Source organism: Nyctibius grandis, chromosome 4 (genome assembly GCF_013368605.1).
Source record: "Nyctibius grandis isolate bNycGra1 chromosome 4, bNycGra1.pri, whole genome shotgun sequence".
In the NCBI taxonomy this organism is placed as follows: Eukaryota; Metazoa; Chordata; class Aves; order Nyctibiiformes; family Nyctibiidae; genus Nyctibius; species Nyctibius grandis.
In genome coordinates this window covers 34,348,671-34,370,097 of record NC_090661.1, presented here as the reverse complement: position 1 = coordinate 34,370,097, position 21,427 = coordinate 34,348,671, and the positions used below count along the sequence as shown (strand labels likewise).

Sequence of the window (21,427 nt, the reverse complement as noted above, 5' to 3'; positions counted from 1 at the left end):
TTAACCAAAAAAATACAGCAATAATTTGCAGCATGATTGGTGAGGTGATAATTAAAAGCATTTTCTGGTTCACAGGGCCCTAGCATTGCCAGATGCCATGATTGGGCAAGCTTTGTTTTTCAACCTATACATCCTTTATATGTGCAGGCAGGCAAAATTCCAGATCTGGGTTGTTTGGGGTTTCTTTTCCTCCCTTAGGTCAATGGTTTGGGATTTTATTTTCTAGTTTTGGAGAGACAGGAAGAAGTGACTGCATAGGAGAGGTTAGATGGAAGAAGCTGCTTGAAGTTTTAGTGGTGAGCAACATGGGAAAGAACTCTGGATACTGAGTGGTATAATGTAGTACAGTTCTAGATTTTAGAAAAAGAGGGAATTTCTCAAAAAGCGACATTAGAAAGGGAAGGAGGGTGAGCAGAGGGGTAAAGAATTTATCCTTGCTTACAGAAAGGAATGGACTTAACCACTGTCTTCTACTTGGTCTTCACCACCCCCTCCCACCAAAGCACTACTCATTCGATCACACGCACTAGCAATGCAGCAATGACAGAGTGCCGGAAACTCATCACTTTGTGGTGTGTTGTCAGGCCACAGAGGCAGAAGATTTACACCAGTAAAAAGAAAGTATCTGTTCCCAAGGATCTCGACTCCACAATTCCCTGATTTGGGCCCTGTTTCGGGCCCTGTTTCAGGTGCTGTAAACCACCAGCTGTCTTCCCACCTCCACAGATCTCCCGAGACCTGACCATTTTGGTCATGGCTGGTAGATTGTCTGGCAACAAATCAGACCAGCTGGATTTTCTCATTTCTTAATGTCAATTCCTTTTTTAGGTCAGCAGACAGGAGTCTCAGTACTAGCATGTGTGTGCTTCTCTGTCTGCCTGTCTCTCTCTCTTTCTCAGCTCAAAACAGAATCAACATGAATTTACCGTCGTCAAGGAACGAGATCCTCCGGTGCAAAACACACTGGTAACAGTGGGCATGCTGATGTGGGATTAAAAACAAACAGAATCTGTCCAGTACTCTGGAGGACCCTTCCTATGTCTTGACCTGGATAGAGGTCCCAGCTGATTTTTTGAGGGTAGAATAATGGTTAATAGTACTTATTCGAAAAAGCTTCTAATGTTTCATGGAGAATACTGAAAGTCCTTAAAGTCCTTATTTATATACAGTTTTCCTGGCCTGTCACATCTTTTGGTTTATTTTCCCTCATCCCTTAGGGAAGATTCCTTGTAAGTGGGGAATAATCAGCAGCAGCTAAGAGACTCTTAAACTGCATTTCTCATAAAAAGAAGGTCTTTAGGTCAGGAACTATCTTTTTGTTCTCTGTTTGTATAGTGGTTTGCATATTGCAGATGAGAGCTCTAGGAGTTGTCACAATAGAAATAATGAATGGCAGGAAAAGAGACAGCAGAAGGGACCTTATTTCTTGATCTAATACCACATTGACACTGTAAAAATCACCCAGAATGTGTACACAGATACGCATAAATATAATGATAAACAAAAAAGTGTGAAAACTCACCTGTTTGGGGCATATGAGATAAATAAATCATCTTGTCCAAAATGAGAAGGGAGCTTATTCCCTTTCTGTCACATTTGCTGCTGTCTCCATCAGAACTTTGCAGCTGGAGTCTATAAGTGGCGATTTTCGGTCTCTTGATGATGACAACTGAATTGGAACAGCCTTTTCAGTGTAATCTCTAGTAGGTCCTTCAGTGCTGCAGCAGCAGCATAGCTCCGAACTAGGGATGGTCAGAAAAATTTCCGTTGAAACTCGTTTTTTTAACTGGGGATTAGTAGAGGTTTGCACTTAATTGTTTCGTTTACTAAGTATATTCTGATGACTATACTATTAAAGAAAAAAAGGAAAACTAAATTACACATCATTGATTACTAAACCATTCCAGCTTTCAGCTACAATATTTTTACTTATTTTTAATTAAAATCCAAAGTAAACTGGAATAAACTGGGGGTGAGGGTTCTGATTGCACAGATTTAGAACTAGGTGTTTTTTGGGAGTAAAGTTGCCTGATTCCCTCTCTTAATAAAAGGAGGAGAATGAGCATTTTAAAAGTTAGAATTTTTACATGGCTAGTTTTGTGGCCAAGCTTGATTTCTTACAGCAGCAACTGGTTTTCCTGCCATATGTCCTAAATTATAAAAGACTGTATGAAGGCAATACTGTGCTCTAGGAAGTAAGTTTTGATTTTTCTCCTAAGATGAACCAGACTCCGCTGTTGATATGCCTGCATAACACATTAACTGACACAGATCTGTACAGTTGGAGCAGGGAGCAACATATGCTTTAGTGTCTCTTTGTACAAATGAGTAATCTGTGTTTGGTAATTACCTAGGTGTATGTATATGTGCGTTTTGATCTGTGCTTTGTCTCAAGCAGGCGATATCAAATGGTGGTCTAAGTAACTGTCTACTGCTAGGGCCATGGCTTTAACGTAAAGGACCATTTTTTTTCAGCCTCACTCATTTTCTGTTAGTTTTGTGAAGGTGGAGTATGTGACAGGAGGAGTTTGGGACGTACCTTGGCTGACCAGTGCAGAGAGTGAGATGGTCACCACTGGAGAGTAGGAGAATCAGAGTCACCTTTTGCTTAAAGAAAAAGCTGTGGAGAAGGACTGAAAATGGCAGAAGTCAGCACGTGGGCGTTTGAAGGGCGCTGTGGTTAGTTACTTCACAGATGAATTTGTCCTGTGGGTTGTTTTTTGCTGTGTGATGGGTTTTTCCACCATTGGGTATTTTTATACTTGTACTTTCTGAGTAGGTGAAGATGGAAAAATAGATTGGGGGTTGAGGTTTTTTCTGTTCTTTTTTTTTCTCCCTTCTGGTGTCATTGTTGGAGATCTGCACCAAAAATACAGACTAAATGCAATTCAGGCGAAAAGCAGTGATCTTTATGAGCTCTGCCAGTGAACCAGAAAGCTGCACAGCCTGAGCAAGAGGGAAAGTACTTTCATTCTTATTGCATGGTGGGCCATTTTTGTTGAGCTCAGTAGTTTAATTCTTTATAAATATTTTTTCTGTACTTTTGGAGAGTTTTTTTTCTCCTTTTTGATAAATCAAGCTTTTATCAAGATGATTTGATGTTAAGATTTGAAAGATTTGGGGACTGGTTGCTTCTCTATTTTGTTATTTCACTGTCGTATTGTGCATTGATCCCTTTTTTGCATTTGATGAGAAGAGATTTTTGAATTCCCAAATTGCTAGAGATTGCAAAGGAGCCCAGTGGTGGGGATGAACCTGCCAGGCAATGACTCTTTCATCTGGAAAGACAAAAATCTATATGAGAGTGTGGAAAGGGTAGAATTCATTGCTCTGTGCAGTTATACCAACAGGTTATTTTTTTTTCATCAAGAGTATAATCACATTCTGCCTGCAAGGACTCCTTGCATTTAAAAATGCTGTTTTAAGAAGTCTGTTTTATTTGAATCAAGACACTGGTCTAATTATCCTAATTTTCATAGGATGAAAATTTCATTTCACTAATGAAACTGAAGTTCCTTTATGATCAAATCCCCTTCAACCATATTTGCAACAACTGGGACTTGGTTACGTGAGGATTTAGTCTTTAACGTGCTACCTCCTTATATGTAGAGGACAAGGTCTTTGAGACCATGTCTGTACTTGTAATTCTCTAGTTGGACATAACAGAATAATCCCAAAATCAGTATTGAGCTGAATAGCTTTAATCCTACTGTTGCCTCCAGTGAAAAATGGAAGGTGAAATAAACCCACTTTCCCCATCCTGTCTATATGTGGCATTCAGCTCAGGGATAATGAAGGTACTTACAGAAGGTTTGTTTTAATTGCATTGATGAGCGGAAACAAACAAAACTAATCTAGCTCTTGCATATCAGTAGGGCCAAGTGTTGTTGCCCAATTCCACTGACAACTCCTTCCAGGGCAGTGGAGCCCAGTGTGAGCCTCCTCTTCTGCTTGGAAGGAGCACTGTGGGCCTCAGTTGAAGAATCACTCTTTCTTCTTTGGTTTGTTTTTCCCCTGGTTGTGGAGAGGCATTTACTTTGCATTTGACTCATACCACAAGAAGCTTTATTTTCACTTGTGACAGCTGTTCAGCGAGAGTGAAGCAGCCAGTTCCTCCTTTATGCTTGTGATCCAGAACTGATACGGTCTTTGCTGGTGTCTCTGCTGGTGCCCCAAAGAGCTCAATTTTACAGCAGACGGTAGAACAGGTACCTCGTGCAGTCCTTGGCCTGTCTGTTGATGTGCCCTTTGAAGGTCGGTTTAATGCTACTTCTTTTTGTGTGAGGAAGGAAGGAGTGTTTAAAGGAATGGAAATCACCATTTTACTTGAGCTGGATCTGAATACATAAAGCAGGGGGCTGTTTAGAGGTCTTGTCTCACCCTTCTAGCATTCTCCCACCTTCACCTTCCCATGCTAGGATCCCATCCCTGTGCTTCTGGACACCCACTCTGTTATCCCACATACTGCACCCATAAACTGAGATCTGCCACCTTTCCCTCATCTGCCTGTCAGCCCTGTTTTCTTCCTCTCCCTAGTCTCTGTGCTCCCTGTATCACCCATGTCCTGAGCAGAGCCCATCATGCCAGCAGTGACTGGAGTGCGAGCTGTGCTCTAAGGAGGTTGGAGAGATGGAAGCTGCTGCCTGTCAGCTGATTGCACATTGCTGGCTCTGTGGAAGCATCCACCCCACGACATGGATAAGCGTCTTCATGTCACAGCTGGGAGCTGTTACTCCATACCGCTCTGAAGTGGTTCAGATTGGACAGTTGGGGGACCTCTGAGCAGAGACCAAAGTCCCTTATGAGCCTGTTTTTTTCTTGGGACAAGGTTGGTCTGATACTCCCATCTCTAAGTATGAAAATATTAGGGCTTGGAAGAACAAGGCAATGTGTGCTGAAAAATATCACACTCTCTCTTTGAACAGTATTATTTATCCACTTCCTTTGTCCAGTTCATTAGTGACTAAATAGCGGTTGAAATAACAGCGAAGATAAGTCTGGGGTTTTTTAAAGGCCATGTTTAAATATAAATCTGTTTTCTTAACATACCCTCTTTCCTTCCTCTGAGACATTTACTATCTTTTTGTGTTTAGAGCAGGGAGAAGGAATGAAGCATATGCTGTCACTGCCCTTGAACTTCTTTGCAAAGCTGGCCCTGCTTCCCGCTCGGTTTCCTTCACATCTTGTTGGTTTGCCTCTCTGTCTGCCTACTGCATCAGCTTGCAAGAGGATCCCTTATAAAATGGAAACCTTTCCTGTGAGGCATTCCTTTCCACCCTGTAAAAAGTCTCCACTGTAAATTTGCTCCAGGCTTACTAACCATTTTGCACCAGAGTCGTAAATTTGAATAACTTCGCAGAAGAGGATTTGCCTGAAAGTGGGTTGCACAAACAGCCCTCTTCAGACAGGGGCTGACACAGTATGGTACAGTAGGCTTTCTCCTGTATAATAAAATAAAATAAATGACAGCAATTAGCTTGCTTGTTCTGCCACAAGCCTTACACCTCTAGCACTTCTATTCACTTTGGGACAGGTCTTAGGCCTGGAAGGAATGCAGAATTAGGAATTGCTATGGAGTGATATCTCTCTAATATCATCAGGCTCCAGACATTTAACTGCTTAAATGCCCAGCTCAGGATTGCAACAGCAAGATATTACTCCTTCTGTCAGCTAATAGGAGAGACACATAATTTGAGAGAAGTTTGGATGTGAATTTTGCGGCTTTTTTATGCCAACAGTAGCTACTTCTGGAATGTCTGGGCTTTTTGTCTGTAATCAGAGGTCCCCAGGCAGCCATGGGTGAGTTGCTTCTTGGTGGTGTGAAGCGGTGGCTTCTAGCTGCACACAGGGGTGCAGTTACCCCAGCTATGAGGGGAACACCTCCACAACCCACCAGAACCCACACTTAGGTGCCTCACTTGAATTTTGTGATTCCTACACATTTCTAGCAGGTGGGAAAGAAGGACAATGTTGACTGCAGGAGGAATTTGCAGCTTATTCCAAAATAAAACTTTAAAGCTGCTTCACTGTCTTTTATTCTCCCTTAGCCTGTTTGTACAATAATGGCATTTTACTTTTGTGGTGGTAGTACAAAAACAAAAGTTTGTAGAACTTAATGAACTTAATTAAGTAACTTGGTTTAAGTCATGTTAAGGCAATGGAATACAGACCTCCCAGCACCCTGCTTTAACACTTGAACCTGTTCTCTCCTCCAGCTGGCAAATTAAATCCGAAACATAGATGAAGAGAAATTATTATTGTCAGCACATCCACCTTCCCAATAGAGATGGGTTAGATTAATTAACAGCATCGCATTCCTAATCCTGAAACTTCCAGTTAGGTGCTTCTGTGGTGAGTTATGCAGGTGGAAGGCTGATACTTATCAAGATATTAATACCTTTGTTTTGAGGAAAGAAAAGCAGCCATCCTTGCTGAATGGCACAACTGTAGCCTTTTTTCAGACTGGAACGGATGTTGTTTTGGAGAAGCGAGTATTGTCCATGTCTCAGTGAGTTCCCATGGTGTGGGAAGTAATTCAGACAAGTACAGAGTCCAGACTCTTGTCAAACTATTGGCTTGAACCAAGTGCTTCAGTCATTTCTTTTGTAGACCTTAAACATTTAAAGACCTAATCCAAATCCAGCTGATGTTAATTGAACATTGTATTACTTGGGAGGGGGGAGGTTTGAGGTCTTCATCTGAGTTCTGTAGTGCACTGCAATCATTCCAGGGCCGCCTCTCCAGCCTGCTGCTCTCCTCTACCTAATGCAGTCTAATATAGTGTCCCTCTCATTGCTTGCAAGCTACTGGCAGTGATACAAATAATGATTATTACTGCATGCCAACACTTTTGGTCTTACCCTTTACTGGATATTTCTCCAAAATAAAAGCTTTAGTGAATGAAGAAATTATGTTTCTGCTCTGAATGGTTGGGGGGAAAAAGTAACAAAACCTACAACCTTGCAAATGTAAAAGCAATGAAGGGTTTTAAACCTGAATCTTCCAGAAGCTCCGCTGGGCCATGAGATGACTTTGTCGTGTCAGTACAGTATTGCTTCCAAAACCTAGTACTTTATAATTTAAGTTTCAGCATTAGCTGGTGCATTACTGATCATTTTGACAGAAACATGAGGCTGCTCTGAAGTTTATATCGCAGAGTAAGTGTCTGATCTAACTTTAATTGACTTAGTTGACAAGGATTTCATGACTGTCCTGGGGAAGCGATTTTGTTTGTTGCCTGATAGGTGACAGGAAGTTTCCCGACTTTAAACCTAATTTTCTTTCATTCAACTTTAGGCCAACACTCATAGCTTTTTAACAGTATGGACTGTCTGTATCAAACAGGTCAATTTTCAACTTGCATGTGATCATTTATACCCACATAACAATTGGGATTTTGTTTCTGAATTTCTTTGGTTTGTCTGCCTTGCTCTGTTCTTGAAGTGTCATTTGAAGTACAAACAAGTCACCCGTCTATCTGTTCATCTTACACAGAACTTGTGGTGAGCAAAGATGAAGGTGTCGAGCACCTACCTGCCTGCATATGTGTACGTGTGTGTATATGGGTCTCTGGTTTCAATATGAGAACGCTCAGGTGCAGTGGCAGTTCAGCAAGCTGGATCATGTGGCATTATTGGAAATACCTCTTTATGTTGTCATTGCTGATTGCAGCAAAGTGCATTTTCCTTCAGGGCTGTATAAAGTTCATATGATTTCAGAGACACCAGAATGGTATTTACAGCTAAGGGGCTCCCTTCTTTGCAAATCTTAGAAAATGTGTGGGGTGCTGATGGCATGAAGCCCCGTTCTGACTTTTAGACTGGGGTATTGTGGACAACATTCTGCTCCTTTAGGTTCTCTTTTTGTTATGTCATCATATGCTGTCACTCTGTTGGCTTGCTTCCCTCTCCTCTGTGCCCATAGAAAGCTGGTTTGCTTGGGGATAGAATATCTAAAGAGGAAAAGGCAAGTGTCCCCCATGCATGGTGCACATCCAGATATTTAGAAAATGTACCGGTTTCTCCAAGAAAGTAGGTATTACTTTGCAATGTATTCTTGATTCTTGGCACTTTGTCTAGATACCAGAGGGTAAGATGAAGAACTGACACTGTAGTTGTATAAATAAATCAGAAAGGTAGGAAATTCATGCGATAGTGCCATCTATTAAGTACTGATTGTGATTACCTAGCTTAGGGAATGATATGAGATGACTGATTAGAGTTTCCATGCCAAACCATTCTCTGTGGCACAGTCCTGATGCAGTTTCTTTCATATTTACCTTCAGGAGCTTCTGGAAGTGGGAAGAGGGAATCTGGTTGTGTGACAGCAGCCCTGGGCAACACATGGAGCCACAGCGTCAACACCAGGCTCATACTACAATATCATGACTTGCCAACAAGACAGGTGAGAACTTAACAACAAGGAGAATTTAAATAAAACTACACCAGCAATGCTCAGTCAGATGGGCTGTGTCCTTCAGCCCCTGTGGTTATGCCACAAGGGTTGAGAACCTGGCACTCTACAGCCAATTGCTTATTTGGAGTGGGGGCCAGTCAGTGTCTTGCTTTCCAGGGATGGCTGGTCCTCCAGTGCCTCCCTGTGTTAGAATGGGCTTATCCGAGTCACAGGCCCTAGCACTGGCCTGTTGGCACAGGCGTACAAGCTCCTTGAGCATTTTGTGTTGTGGAGATGAAGGGTAATCCTTAAAGTGCTTTCCTGCACTTGGATTTTTGGAGCAGGAGTAAGAGGCTGGTCCTTTCACTGCCATGATTGTTTTGCTGTCATCCTTTTCACTCTTTGTGCCAAATTTCAGCTGTGACTGTGTCTTCATTTAGCCCGCACCTGGGGCTAAACAATAGCAGTTTTACTCTCACCCAATGTCCCTTCCCCAACCAAGGAAGGAAATTGGGAAAAAGAGGGGGACTCATGGGTTAAAATTAAACAGATTTAATAAAATAAAGAAACCAATATAAATGATAACACAAAACACACAAAAGTATACTTAGCTACAGAGTTGCAGCAGGTTGTCCGGAATAGCAATTGTCAGCAATGAGAAAAAGAGACGCCAGAAAAAAGGAGAGCAAAAACAGTCCCACCTCTCTCTAGCAAGCCCTGTCTTTTATAGTGAACTTGATTGTTAATGCTATAGAATACACCTGTGGGCCAGCCTGGGTCAGCTGCCCTGCATTTAACTGCTAATGGCCCTGATCACAGTGACTGGCCACAAACTGAAACAAAATCCCAGTGAAACGAGGATAGACTGTTAGGACAGAGAGTGCTCTATCTTCTGTAGCTACTGTTTGTGAGTGGAAGCTTGTTGCCTGTACCCTCAAGCTTGACTTTGAGCAGTAAGTATGGTACCAATTTTCCAGAAGTATGCCTGCTAAAAGGAGAATGCTTACCCTTTTCACTAAGAGACTTTGTGCTTTTGAGTGAAATATAGTAGCATTTTTGACTGCAATCTTCACCTCCTAATTTAAAAAAAATGAAAAACTAGGAGGCAAGACATTTGGGGTTTGATTGAGGGAATAACTATTTTTTTTGTTTTTGAAAACTTCATAACCCATGATGTGTCCCTTGGGATATCTGCGGTTATAATCTCTTTTGGCTTTGTCTCTTCTGGTTGTGCATTGATGTAACTATTTCCAAAGGCTGTGACCCTCAGTCTTAATGTTATTGATTTTCTGCCCATTATAGTAGAGAGCTGTAAGAAAAATTGCTATGCAAAATTTGTACCATCTTACTTCTATGGCATTACTACCCACATGCATTCAAATTGGTGCTCCTGGTTTTACTGCCACAGCACAAGGTTTCTCACTTTTAGGTTGTAGTCTCTAGAGCCAGAGGAGAGGAAGCCATCCTGTTTTATTCCACTCATTAGAAGTAAAATTGTAATGATGGTGCTTCTGTTTCTGTGAGCAGTAGGCACTGTGAAGCAGCGGTAGTCCTCTGGACTATCAGGCAGCAGGTTAAGTGTGTCAAATGCCATTAGAAAAGGCATCTTCTGGACTTGCTTTTGAAGACCGTGCACAGTTGTATAGAAACATAGTCTTGCTGCTGATCTTAGAAGTTCTCTGTGTTCTGCTTCTTATTCCGGTCTGTAATGAGTTCTCCTTTTCTATATGTGTATGCAAAATACAAAGCTGTTCACAAATTTCCTGGATTGCTTTGGAGGTACGTGAGAGGTGGAGTTCGCAAAGGCAAAAGGGCAGAAACTGGGCTCTGTGCTACTTCACGGTGCACGAAGTTGGCTAAAAAGGACTAAGAACATTTCTCCAGTGGTGGAAGGAGGGAGCAGTTTTCCTAAAGAACATTCGGATATTAAATGTCGATTTTGTTTGAGAAGTAATAGATCGCAAGTGTATGAAATGTTGTTTTCAAGCCTTTAAAATTATATTATAAAAAATTTATTATGAACCACTTAAAAAAAAAAAGCAGAGTTTTACTCTGTTCCTAACTGGGTTTATCAGGTGCACCACCTTCCTTGCATGTGAAGCCATGGGCTCATTCTGGTTTAGTTAAGCAGAAGGACTAAATCTACAGTGAGGAAAAACAGCCTTAAAGTAAACATTAGTATGTATTATTAAAAGCAAAGTAATTTGGAACAGAAGCATGATATAAATAGTGATAGGTCTGTGAAGTCCATGAATGAAATGGGATATGACTCTGATGTCCTGTAAGTATTTTCCTGTTGCTGATAGCTGTGTCCTTTTTTTATATAAATTATCTTTTCTTAAAATCATAGAAATCTTTCAGCTAGACATGCAGTTTCCAGTTAGAGGAAGGCATCTAGAATTACCCTACCTGTAGCAGCACTGTATTGATTAAATTACTATAGTTTTACACACATATGTTCTTTCATATTTGCTTTATACCCACTTTCAGAAATGAATTGTGAATAAAGGTGCCTCAGTTCTTGAGATACCATTTCAGTCATCGTAAGGTGGTTCTGCCAGGAGGTATTGGATATCAGCATTTTGAAAATCAGAACTTTTTAAGGAAGCTTAACTTGGAGGTGCAAAAATTCTCAAGTCAGTAATCACTTTTACAAATTCTCATGTTACTGTATCTAAAAAAAAAAAAAGTCTGTGTTTATCTGTGTAGTCTTGGTTTTAAAGTGAAATTCTGCTCAAGGAAATTACTGAAAGCACACAGTTTTTCTGGAGGTTCAGGTGAAAAGTAGTACAAAAACAAGTTTTGCCTGCTTTTCACAATTTGTAACCCTGCAGAATCAATACTGTTCAAGGAATAACCTGTCTTTTGTTCTGACTTACACAGCAGACACAAATTTTTCTTTCAAAAGCTAGAATTCGTTCTTTCTTCACTCAGTTGACCTCCTGAAGGTGATCTTCCTGGCTCTACTTTCTCTCCTTTTCCTGGAGGAGCTGGGGAAGTGGTGACAGTTTGAGGGATCTTCCCTTACATCCGACTTCAGTGGTAGTAGAGCCAGTGTGCTAATCCTCACTGGGAAATCCTACCCATCAAGAGAGAAAGCACCTCTTGAGATGAGCTGGGCCACGAGGCCCAAAGGTGGTATTCTTCAAAATGCGATGTGATAATGTGATCATTAAGGAGGATTCACGCAAGCAGTTTTGCAGAACCATACTGTCTTCTGGACAGGACAGGTCACTGGGCTGCTAGGTGCTTCTTCTTCGTCATGCAGTATTCATTTCTGGGAAAGGTCGGGGACATGGTCCCTGTTTCTGAAACTTTGGGGAATGCCAGGGCAGCAGGTGGCAGAACAAGTATGTAACAAACCTAGGGAAATTAAGCGTAGAATTCCTACACAGGATTTTTTTTGATATATTAAGTAAAAGATTCCTTCATTTTGTTTGTCCAGCAGACATTTTTTCAGCCTACTATCCCTTTTTCCACCCCACCCTCCATATGTCTGGTGAACATTAGTAAGACAGCAGCCAATTCAGCAAAGTAATGAAATTTCTGGGACATCCTGCCTGCCTTAAAATCAATTAGGTGTGCTTTATTGCTTGGATAGGAACAGGTTTCTGAACAAACAGATGAACTTTCTTCTTTTGCCCCCTTCTAGAAGCCAGTGTTCTGGTTTTGGTTTCCTCCAGGACACAAGTAACACCACTGGGGGAGGGCAGAAGGAGGTTTCCAGTCTGCATTTAAATTCATTATGCCACCAAAACCCACAAGCGTGGACTACGGTGTAGGAGTCTTTTAACTGCTGGGGTGGAACTGAGGTGCATGACTTCCACAGTGGCACAAGAGCTTGGAAGAGCGCTGGAAAAGTTAATTGTTTCGCACAAATGGTTTCATGAAGGGAATTTGCTGTTATCTTTATGGATACCAATACTTGGTTCTCCCTAAGCACTCTTCTAAGTAGTTAACCCTGACATTTGTTTTCCTGAAATCCATACATAAACATGCAGACCCTTTGAGTTTGGGCCAAAACCAATGGGGCTGCACTAGAAACTGTCAGACTCCTCAGTTACCCCTATGTGTATAATTATCCTTCTTTCCTGAACTGGAGTCAGCAGGCTCCAAGGTTACTGTTTTCGTGTGTGCTCAGCTGTCTTTGGGGGACAGCATGGTAGGGTTTAATACATTGACATGCTATATTTAACATTTTATTCTTGCCTGTTGGAGACAGGGTGCTGGATTAAGTGAGACGCTGGCCAGATCTGATATGGCAACTTCTACAGGCCTGGTTTATTTTATAATTTTCAAGGCATTTGTGAGACTCAGTGTTCTGTTAATGTCTGTAACGTGTTTTGAAATTCTCAGATGGAAAGTGTACATAGAAGTGTTATTTTGTAACAAATCAGTGTTTGCCTGTGGTATTTTCAAGAGCGAGCATTTAGGATTGAGATATGGGCTGGAGCTTTCAGGCCGTGCCAGGTGAGCTGTTGTGCAGCAATTTTCCTGCTTCAGGTAAAGTGTTTCAAATGCATAACTATATGGTGACTCATTCTTAAAAAACAAAACAAACAAAAAACCCTTCTCTCATTCAGACTAATGCCAGACATAACTTTTATTGTGTCCTTGGTTACAGACCAGCTGTTTTGTCTTGCTCTGCTTACTATCATATGAATAAGCCCTGAATAAGCATTCCAACATTGCAATGGTGAAGTAACCATGGTACTCGCTGGCGTGGGGAAGGCCTGGGAGAGGGCCGAGGGGAGTGGGGATGAAATTTTACATTTATGTGACTTGCTAAGGCCAAATGCTATGATTCTTTACCTTAAATTTGTTCTAATTTTAGTGAAGCAGTTCTTTCATGTTGTACAGATGTTTGGCTGTAACTTTGCCAGTCATTGAGAAAATATATTAAAAATAGAAATAATGTAACTTGTTGCAGTCATGATGATTTCAGTGCGTAAGTGAGACCAGATTTATCTCTCCCTGTAAAACATTGAAGGTAGTTGTTGTGTGGACTCTGTAGCTATTGGATAGCTGTCCCGTTTTAAAGATAACACAAGGTGAGGTTTTCATCCATAAAAAAGGGAAGCAAATAAACCACAGAAAATAAAACAATTTCAAGCAAAGCAAGTAGGCTGTGGGGAAGAAACATACACCAAGTACTACTATCTGGGGTTAACACTTTCTAAATTTTGCCTTAATAATCTGAAGGATAACAAGTACAATAATGAAGTTTGGAAATGGCATCCAACTTTTATGTGTCAAAACATAATGGAAGATTGTAACCTCATACTATAGAAGCTTCTAATTACTTTGGTGAGATGATAATATTGGCTGGAAAAGAGGAGGCAATGAAATGTAATCAGACAGAACATGTACTGAAATCACTCTGAGATGGAAGGAATGAGGGTCTAATACAAATAAAATACAAACAGCATTGGTGTGTTTCCTCTATTAACTTTGTAGGAGTTACAGCTACCTACTAAAGCAAATGGAGAAGAAGAAAACACAAAGAAAAAATCTTTTTAATAGTCTTAAACATAGTTTTGGAGTCAGATGAGGAGGATGGAGATGGCCGCTAGTGTTGAGAAATGCAGACAGAAAGCTTTTCACCTACTTCAGTGCGAGCAGAGGAGAAGTTAGTTTAGTCTTTGACACGGTGGGGCAAGAAAGAGTCCATAGAGAACTGGGCAGTGAAATCAGTGTTTGGCCAAAGGAGGTGACTGAGAGTAGGTGAAGGTTGCCCATCGTTATGTGTGAGGCAAGAAGTATTGCTCTTTACATTGTCTTCTGCTGAGCTAGAATTTGGGGAGATAAAAAAAGAAGTCCTAGACCCTAAACACAGAAGAAAGCTCTGTGTGTGGGTTTTTAGCAGAAGTATTAAGACAAATGAAGTGCCATTCATCAGCTGCAATCCATGTTGGGAAAACCTCTCTCTATATGCTACATGAATCATGCGCATTGTCCAGTAATGCAGATTACGTACATAGTACAATAGTTTTTTTTCAAGTGTTTCGATGTGAGAAAATCTGCAGATGGCAGTGGATAATGAGGTCCAGTAAGCAGTGATAGAAAAGGGATGTAGCTATTGGGATGTTTTAAAATTGAAGTGGTGTAAAGTGTGTATCTGTTCCAAGCCATCATCTTACATAATGTGCTTATCATATGGAAAATCAGCTTTGTGAAAACACAAAGAGAGAAGTTTTTTAACGTTGGGGTTTTTTTAAGGTAAGAATGATGGTATGGAGTCATGCAAGGGATAGGAAAATTTGCAGGAAAGTAGGTTTTTTTCAGGCGAGATTAATTTTTTATGGTTTTCCTTCACAGACTATGCTGCTTTTAAAAAATAGCATGGAAAGACTTCAGGAGCAAGGAATTGAATTCTGTTGTTTGCAGACAAACCCTTCCATTTAAAGAAATGTTTTTTTCTAGGATACACAGTTTACTTCAGAGACTTCTGCCTCACCTCTGCTATCATTTGAGTATTTTGAATCAAGATAAAATGAAAGGTTGTTATGGCCTCAAATTTACATGCATGTGTACAAACCACATCCTTTAAAATACATAAATAAGTAGCTTATGGGTTTTTTCTGATTAAAAAGGCTCTAGACTGATAACCCTTATGACAGAAATCTTTGCTTATCCATAGATCATATACAAGCATAAGCAGCAATATGAACTTGAGTTGCGTGTGAACAGGATGAAACTGGACACAATGCACAACTGTAGCATAAACAGATGATTATTGACACAGTATGATACTGACTTAATCCAACAAAAGTGCCGAATGAAAGGATACCATAAAAACAGAGAATGTTCATTAAGAAGTATTTGGAGCTCAGGCATCACTAGGCAACTTACTTTCCAGACTTGTGTGTTTGTTCATGTCTCTGTTTGCAGTAAGCTTCCTTCTTAATGGACTCGTGGGGGAGGGTCATACAATATAAACATCACCATAGCCCTGTCTACATTAAATGGGACTGGATTTATGGCCCTCTCCTCTTAACAGGACACTTTTATATAGAGAAAAATGTTTCCATTGTTCTTGGAACAAGAATTCATTTACTCAGGTGCTTATGTAACACTAATCAATTTGTTATCTAAGAATAGAAATGAAAAGACCCTAGATAAAATGGAAAAGAACGGAAGAAAACCTTTAAATAATTAGTCTTTTTCTCTGTCCTTTTTTTAATAATCATTGCACGTTTTCTTAATGAATATTATTCTAATGTCAGATCGACAAAATATAGCAGCAGCTGTGCAAACTTCAAACTCATAGATCTGTAGTTCAAAGTATCCTAAACAGACAAGCAAGAACATCTCTGAGGCCGAGAGGCGAACTCAGTCATTAGGTTATACTGAGTCTTCCTACTGAGGCTGGTGGCAAAGGTGGGTACTTTCTGTTAAGAGATCTTTGACCAATAGGCCAGTCAGCTCTCAGAGGAGACTTCTCTTTGGTTGCTGCTAACCTACACCGGTTACGAGTTAACCATCTCATAGGATGTTACATTTTCAAATTACTTTGCAAGCATTTGCTGACTGATCTCTGCAATGCCCATGTCAGGTGCTCATAACCAAGGAAACTCAGTCATAAGTAACTGGCCAGAGTAAATCCTTTGTAGCTGGGAGCAGAGCTGGAATCTCTTCACTGCTACTTATGTGCCACTAAGCATGATCTTGCTCAACCTTTAGTGCCTCTGTTTCAGGCAGTTAAGAAGTTCTTATACCTACTTGTAGTATGTAGTTCCTCAGCTATGAAGGTACTCCTCCTACTTTGCTCTCCCATTTTCTCCGTAGATTAACTCACCCGCTGAGCTGATTTAACTGTGGTCACTGACTTCTCTCCTGAGTCTTTCTCCTTAGCATGCCATGAACTTTTCTTCATTAATGTTCACTGTTAATAAAAAGTTAATGAAACTGAGACTGCGGATGAGCTTTATGGCAAAACTCACTCTGCTTCCTTGTTTCCAGTTTCTGTTGATACCATAGCTGATTTTTCTAAGCCTCAGCTCTACAAGTCACCTTGCATTCCTATGTCTCTCCTCTTTACAGACATCAAAACTGTTCCAAGTTGCAAGTTCCCAACCAAGTGAGTAGCTAGCACTTACATTTTTAGACTATTAAAATGCCTGTCCAAACTTTTATCTTCCATATTGGTTAATGCAACATTGTAATTTCTAGTATTATCAACCCCATAATTTTTTTCCTCTTCCAAACATATCACAGAAAATAAATTGTTACCTTAGTGAGACCTACTTAGTCACAGTGACATTATTGTTTTAATTTTTATGTATTTTCTCATTCCGTAACTGAGAAAATGACCTTTTGCATTAGTCTAATTGATAATTGTGCACCTTCTTGTTAATCAGATAGCAAATTCTCAGAAATCAGGGCTATGTCTCCTGTTCTTCATTGGGAGCTACTTAAAGGTCAGGATAGGAGGGGTAAGATTACTATAACAAAGTCTGTTCTGAATATAAACAGACAACTTCAGTCTGTGACGCTGTTAATCCAACGCCCTTTACAAACACTGTATTTACAGTTCACTAAAACAGCATAAAAATGGGAGAGAGAAAGAACCAGATGTGACTTTCAGGCTCTGGTCTGAATTGTCTGAAGAATGCTCTGTTTGTAAGCTTAAGCCCCTTTGCAGAGAGGGAATGAACACAAATTCCCATCCTGTTTATACAGCATCACTTTTCTGATTTTGATTGGACTTCAGTGTGAGTTCTCCCCTCAAAACAGAGTGGAATTAACCAAGGGCATATTCTCTCATCAATATCTGAAGTGTCATTGCTCCTATCATCAGAGTGGCAATGACCACAGTTGTTTATCCTTGGAATGCCCTAGCGAATCCCCCTGCCTCATGTCTTCTACCAGATCCTCTTTTTTTTTTTTTTTTTTAATTGAAAACAAGCAAACTAAAATGTCTAACTCAAATTTAAGCGTTTATTATTCAGAAAAGCTCTGCTAAGTCTGTCTTGGAATATAGTATACTTCAAGCTTGGAGGCATTCTTAATAGTGAAAAAGATCAGACTATCATTATGAAGGAACTGGACAACCTTAAGTAGTAAAAATATAGTGGAATGTAAGATCGATAATAGAAATAATCTGTAAAATAATATTGGGCATTACAAAGGAGTTTCTGCTTTACATAAGGAGCATACAATCTTGAAGTGAAGCTAATACTGGAGTGGTTTAGTTTATCACAGAAAAACTAATTCAACAGTGTAATGCAATCGTGAAAAGCATCTGTGCTATCCTAGAATAGATCAGGTAAGGTATTTTCAAAGGAAAAAGAAAAGTGTTTGTACCATTGTGGATAGGCACTAGGGACATCTCTGGAATACTGTATATGGCCTGGACATTTGTGTTCAAGCTACTTTCTTCTTTCTTCTCTTTCTACTTACTTTCTTCCCAGGTAACGTCTGTGCTAGATAGAATATATTTATTGACGTAGCAACAAGTTTGAGCTGTCATTGGTAAAAAAATAAACCTCAGATAAAGTTTTAAAACCACACAAACCTTGACATATTGACTTCAGTGGGCAAAATGCATCTTCTGTGAAAAGGTAGCAATGAGATATGATCTCCATGTTCAGGCATTACAACTTTTATGATGCTCTAAACATAATAAGGGAGAATCATCTTAGGAGTCTGTATATCTAGGATATTATACTTTGAACTTGAATTTTTTCTTGTTTTATGAATCTGATGTCATTGAACTGTTCTAGACTGACAACACAGGAGAATGATAGCCAGTGAGTGGCATTCAAAATCTGCTGTACAGAAAACAGTGTTTCTTTGGTTCAGCCTTATCAGTATATCTACCCTGGGTAGGATCGATTAATCTAGAGGGGTTTGCTCTACATAGACTTTTTGATCTTTGTAATTCCTTTCTATGGTATCAGTGCCTTTAGCTGTCATCTAAAAACAGGCTGAAAAAGAAGAAACCCTCTTAACTGCTTAGAAACTGAATACAGACTACTGAGCCACTGTAAGGAATAAAAACAATTTTGACATACCACTGCCTGAGATGGGCTGCACTTTAAAATGGAGGGGTTTTTATGGTCTCCAGTGTTGGTGACCTGTTCGGAGCTTCCTGGCCAACTTTATCATGTCTACCCATCTTATTGCATCAAGAAGATAATAAAATATATAATTTTCACGATATTACCTTCCCCTGGACTGATTGTTGTAACTGTTGGAAAAATACCATGGGGATTTTGGGACATCTGCTCAATCAGAAATGGAAAGGATGTGTCCAAGGAGATGGTAGTGTGTTATACCCACATTGTGGAAACATTGGAAGATACTTGTGACTAAAAGGTAAAAGGCAATATAAATAGCTACCTGAGCCATCATGCTTCCAGCTCTCACATATAGTACTTATGCTGTACTTTGATCAGGGAGAGGTGTGTCCTCTGGATACATATTAACAGAAAACAGTAAATTCCTCAATCCATGTTGAAGTTCAGTGTTTCTGACAGTCTTGTGATAACTTCAACTTTTGGGATACTGGTAGGAAGTAGCTTAAAGTGCAGCTCGGTTAATGAATGGCTTCTTCCTTGAGTATTTGTATTGAAGCAACACTAAACTGGAAATAACTAACCAGGTCACTTGTCAATAAATGCCCCTGTCTCATCAAAAAAAGTGACAGGCCTGGGTTGCAATGTAGTGTGTGAGGCACTACTGAGGTGGTTCTCCACTGGGAAGAGCTCATTTGATGAGTGAACAATCAACCTTGTCTTTTTCTGCCATTTGATTTAATTTGGCTGTGCAGATATCTCTGCGGTTCAGAGCGTTAATGTGCTCTACGGCACTGAACTGGAAGCGGTGGAGTTTAGGTTGCAAAGACACCTGAGTTGGCCTTGTAGAGATCTCACAGTGGTCCAGGAGGTTTGGCTTGGAGTCTGAGCCTTATCAGGCCTGAGCCAGCTCTACCGTTTTACTCAGCAAATTGATGTTTCTGGTCCAAATTGTGTGTGTGTTCTTCACTGTATGTCAGTGAAGTTCTTTCTCTTATTGTCACTATTTGTTTATCTGTCTAATAATAATATAAAACTCTGTACCCATAGTCATATCAAACTACAGATAGAAAGTCACCTAATTCCATCTTAACTTGTGTTGATGTTTCCAGCTGGATGTGGTACATCTCGTATCAAAAACAAGAGGAAACTACTTTTTTCTCCTTTTTTCATCCATTTTGTCTTTCTTCTCACTTGTGACTTATAATGGCCGTCTCAGTCTTTGTTTGAAATAACTGAGCAGGCAGAAAAGAGAATATAAAAGTATAGATTAGCATGAAAAAATTCAAGGAGTTTCTTACTCATCTACATTAATTGGTATTAAATACAGAAAAAAAAAAAAAAGCCAATCAACTTCCTGTAAGAAATGTAATAAAGGTTGCCATTACTCTTCTCCCAAGTAACAAATGATAGGACGAGAGGAAAAGGCCTCAAGTTGTGCCAGGGGAGGTTTAGATTGAATATCAGGAAAAATTTCTTCACCGAAAGGGTTATCAAACATTGGAACAGACTGGCCAGGGAGGTGGTGGAGTCACCATCCCTGCAGGTATTTAAAAGATGTGTAGATGTGGTACTTAGGGACAGGGTTTAGTGGTGAACTTGGCAGTGCTGGGTTTATGGTTGGACTTGATGATCTTAAAGGTCCTTTCCAACCGGAACAATTCTATGATTTGGGTGCTGTTGCAGTAAAGAGGAGGTTGACAAATTTTTTCCTCATTTTTTTTCCTACAGTTGTGCATTTTCTTTGCTAGGGCTACGTTTTTGTCCTTTGAACATAACAGAATAAGTTTTCAAAAGTTCACACGAAGTTAAGATCCCTAACACACATAGAGCAATCTGAATTTCTTAAGCATAATCCCCATGCAAGAGAGTATTAAGAGCATGTCCTGGTTTGGCCCAAACCAGGCCAATTAGTCTTAAAGAAACCAAGGTCACTGCTAAATTCCTCACTGCTTACGAGTGAAGAGCCGAAGGGGGGGTCGCACCTGCAGGGAGGAGCAGACAGGGCAGGTGACCCAAGATTGACCAACGAGGTATTCCATCCCATACACATCATTCTCACTTTCCTATTTATCACTAACCCACTGCCTCCTGGAGGTGAGGCCCAGGAGGGAGGGGCCCTCCTGTCTCCCACTGATTGGTACCAGCTTTGCCAATTCTCCAGTTAAAAGCCTGCAGGTGTGATGGCAGGGGGAGCTACTGCATTTTCCCCTCTGCCCGTGCTGGGGGGAGCAACCCTGCCTGAGGAGGATTTCCAAGCTCTCGATCTTGGTTTTGTATATATTTGATTATTTGTATTATTCTTATTATACTCTTTTTCATTACTATAGTTTATTAAAACTGTTTTAACTTTCCAACCCATAAGTCTCTCTCCCTTTTCCCTTTCCCTTTCCCTTCGGGTGGGGGAAGGAGGGTTAACAGAGAGCGTCTACCACAGGTTTAATAGCCGGCCCAGCTTTAAACCGTGACAGATTTATTGGTGCCCAACGTGGGGCTCAAGAGAAGCTCCAACAGGTTGCTCTGATAAGTTGAATCCTGGCTCTGGCAGGAGGAGACCCAGAGAGCTCAGCTGAGAGAGTACCAGATTTCTTCCTTTTTTGAATTTTTGAATGCTGTGTTATCTCGTCTTTTTATAGAGTTTCTTTCACAGTTGAGTATTGCAATGATGCCTTACCTGCCGTGGGCACTGTGTTATTGCTTGCTTCTTATGAATGTTTACATGCAGTTTAGCAGTGGGCGCTGGTCAAAATGTATTGGTTTGGTATGGGGTTTGATACTGATTTATGCTGTGATAAACTGGGCAGTTAATATTCCGATCTCTTATCTCTATGACACAATGATGGGCAGCTTTAATCGCGAATCAGTAGCAGCAACTTCATTTGCATGCTCCAGGCATCCTTTAGCTGATTCTGTTAATGATTACACTTCCAGTTTTACTTCGGGAAATAGTACCTTCTCCTTTTCTGCCAAGCTGATTCCACTAGATTTTGCGAAATTAGGATGGTGCTGTCTAG

The 21,427-nt window shown here is 40.4% G+C and overlaps 1 protein-coding gene across 14 annotated transcripts in view; it reads left to right on the top strand.

The window, feature by feature from the left end:
* RAD51B (RAD51 paralog B) overlaps positions 1 to 21,427 on the top strand; it is a 447,505-nt gene that overhangs the window by 272,654 nt on the left and 153,424 nt on the right. For all 14 annotated transcript variants that reach the window (XR_011047977.1, XM_068398402.1, XM_068398405.1 and 11 more), the window contains one exon: positions 8,285 to 8,403. Coding sequence is in view for 13 of the 14 variants with exons in the window: in XM_068398402.1 (XP_068254503.1) it covers positions 8,285 to 8,403 (119 nt within the window). In the remaining variant the exon portion in view is untranslated. The remainder of the gene's footprint in view (positions 1 to 8,284; positions 8,404 to 21,427) is intronic.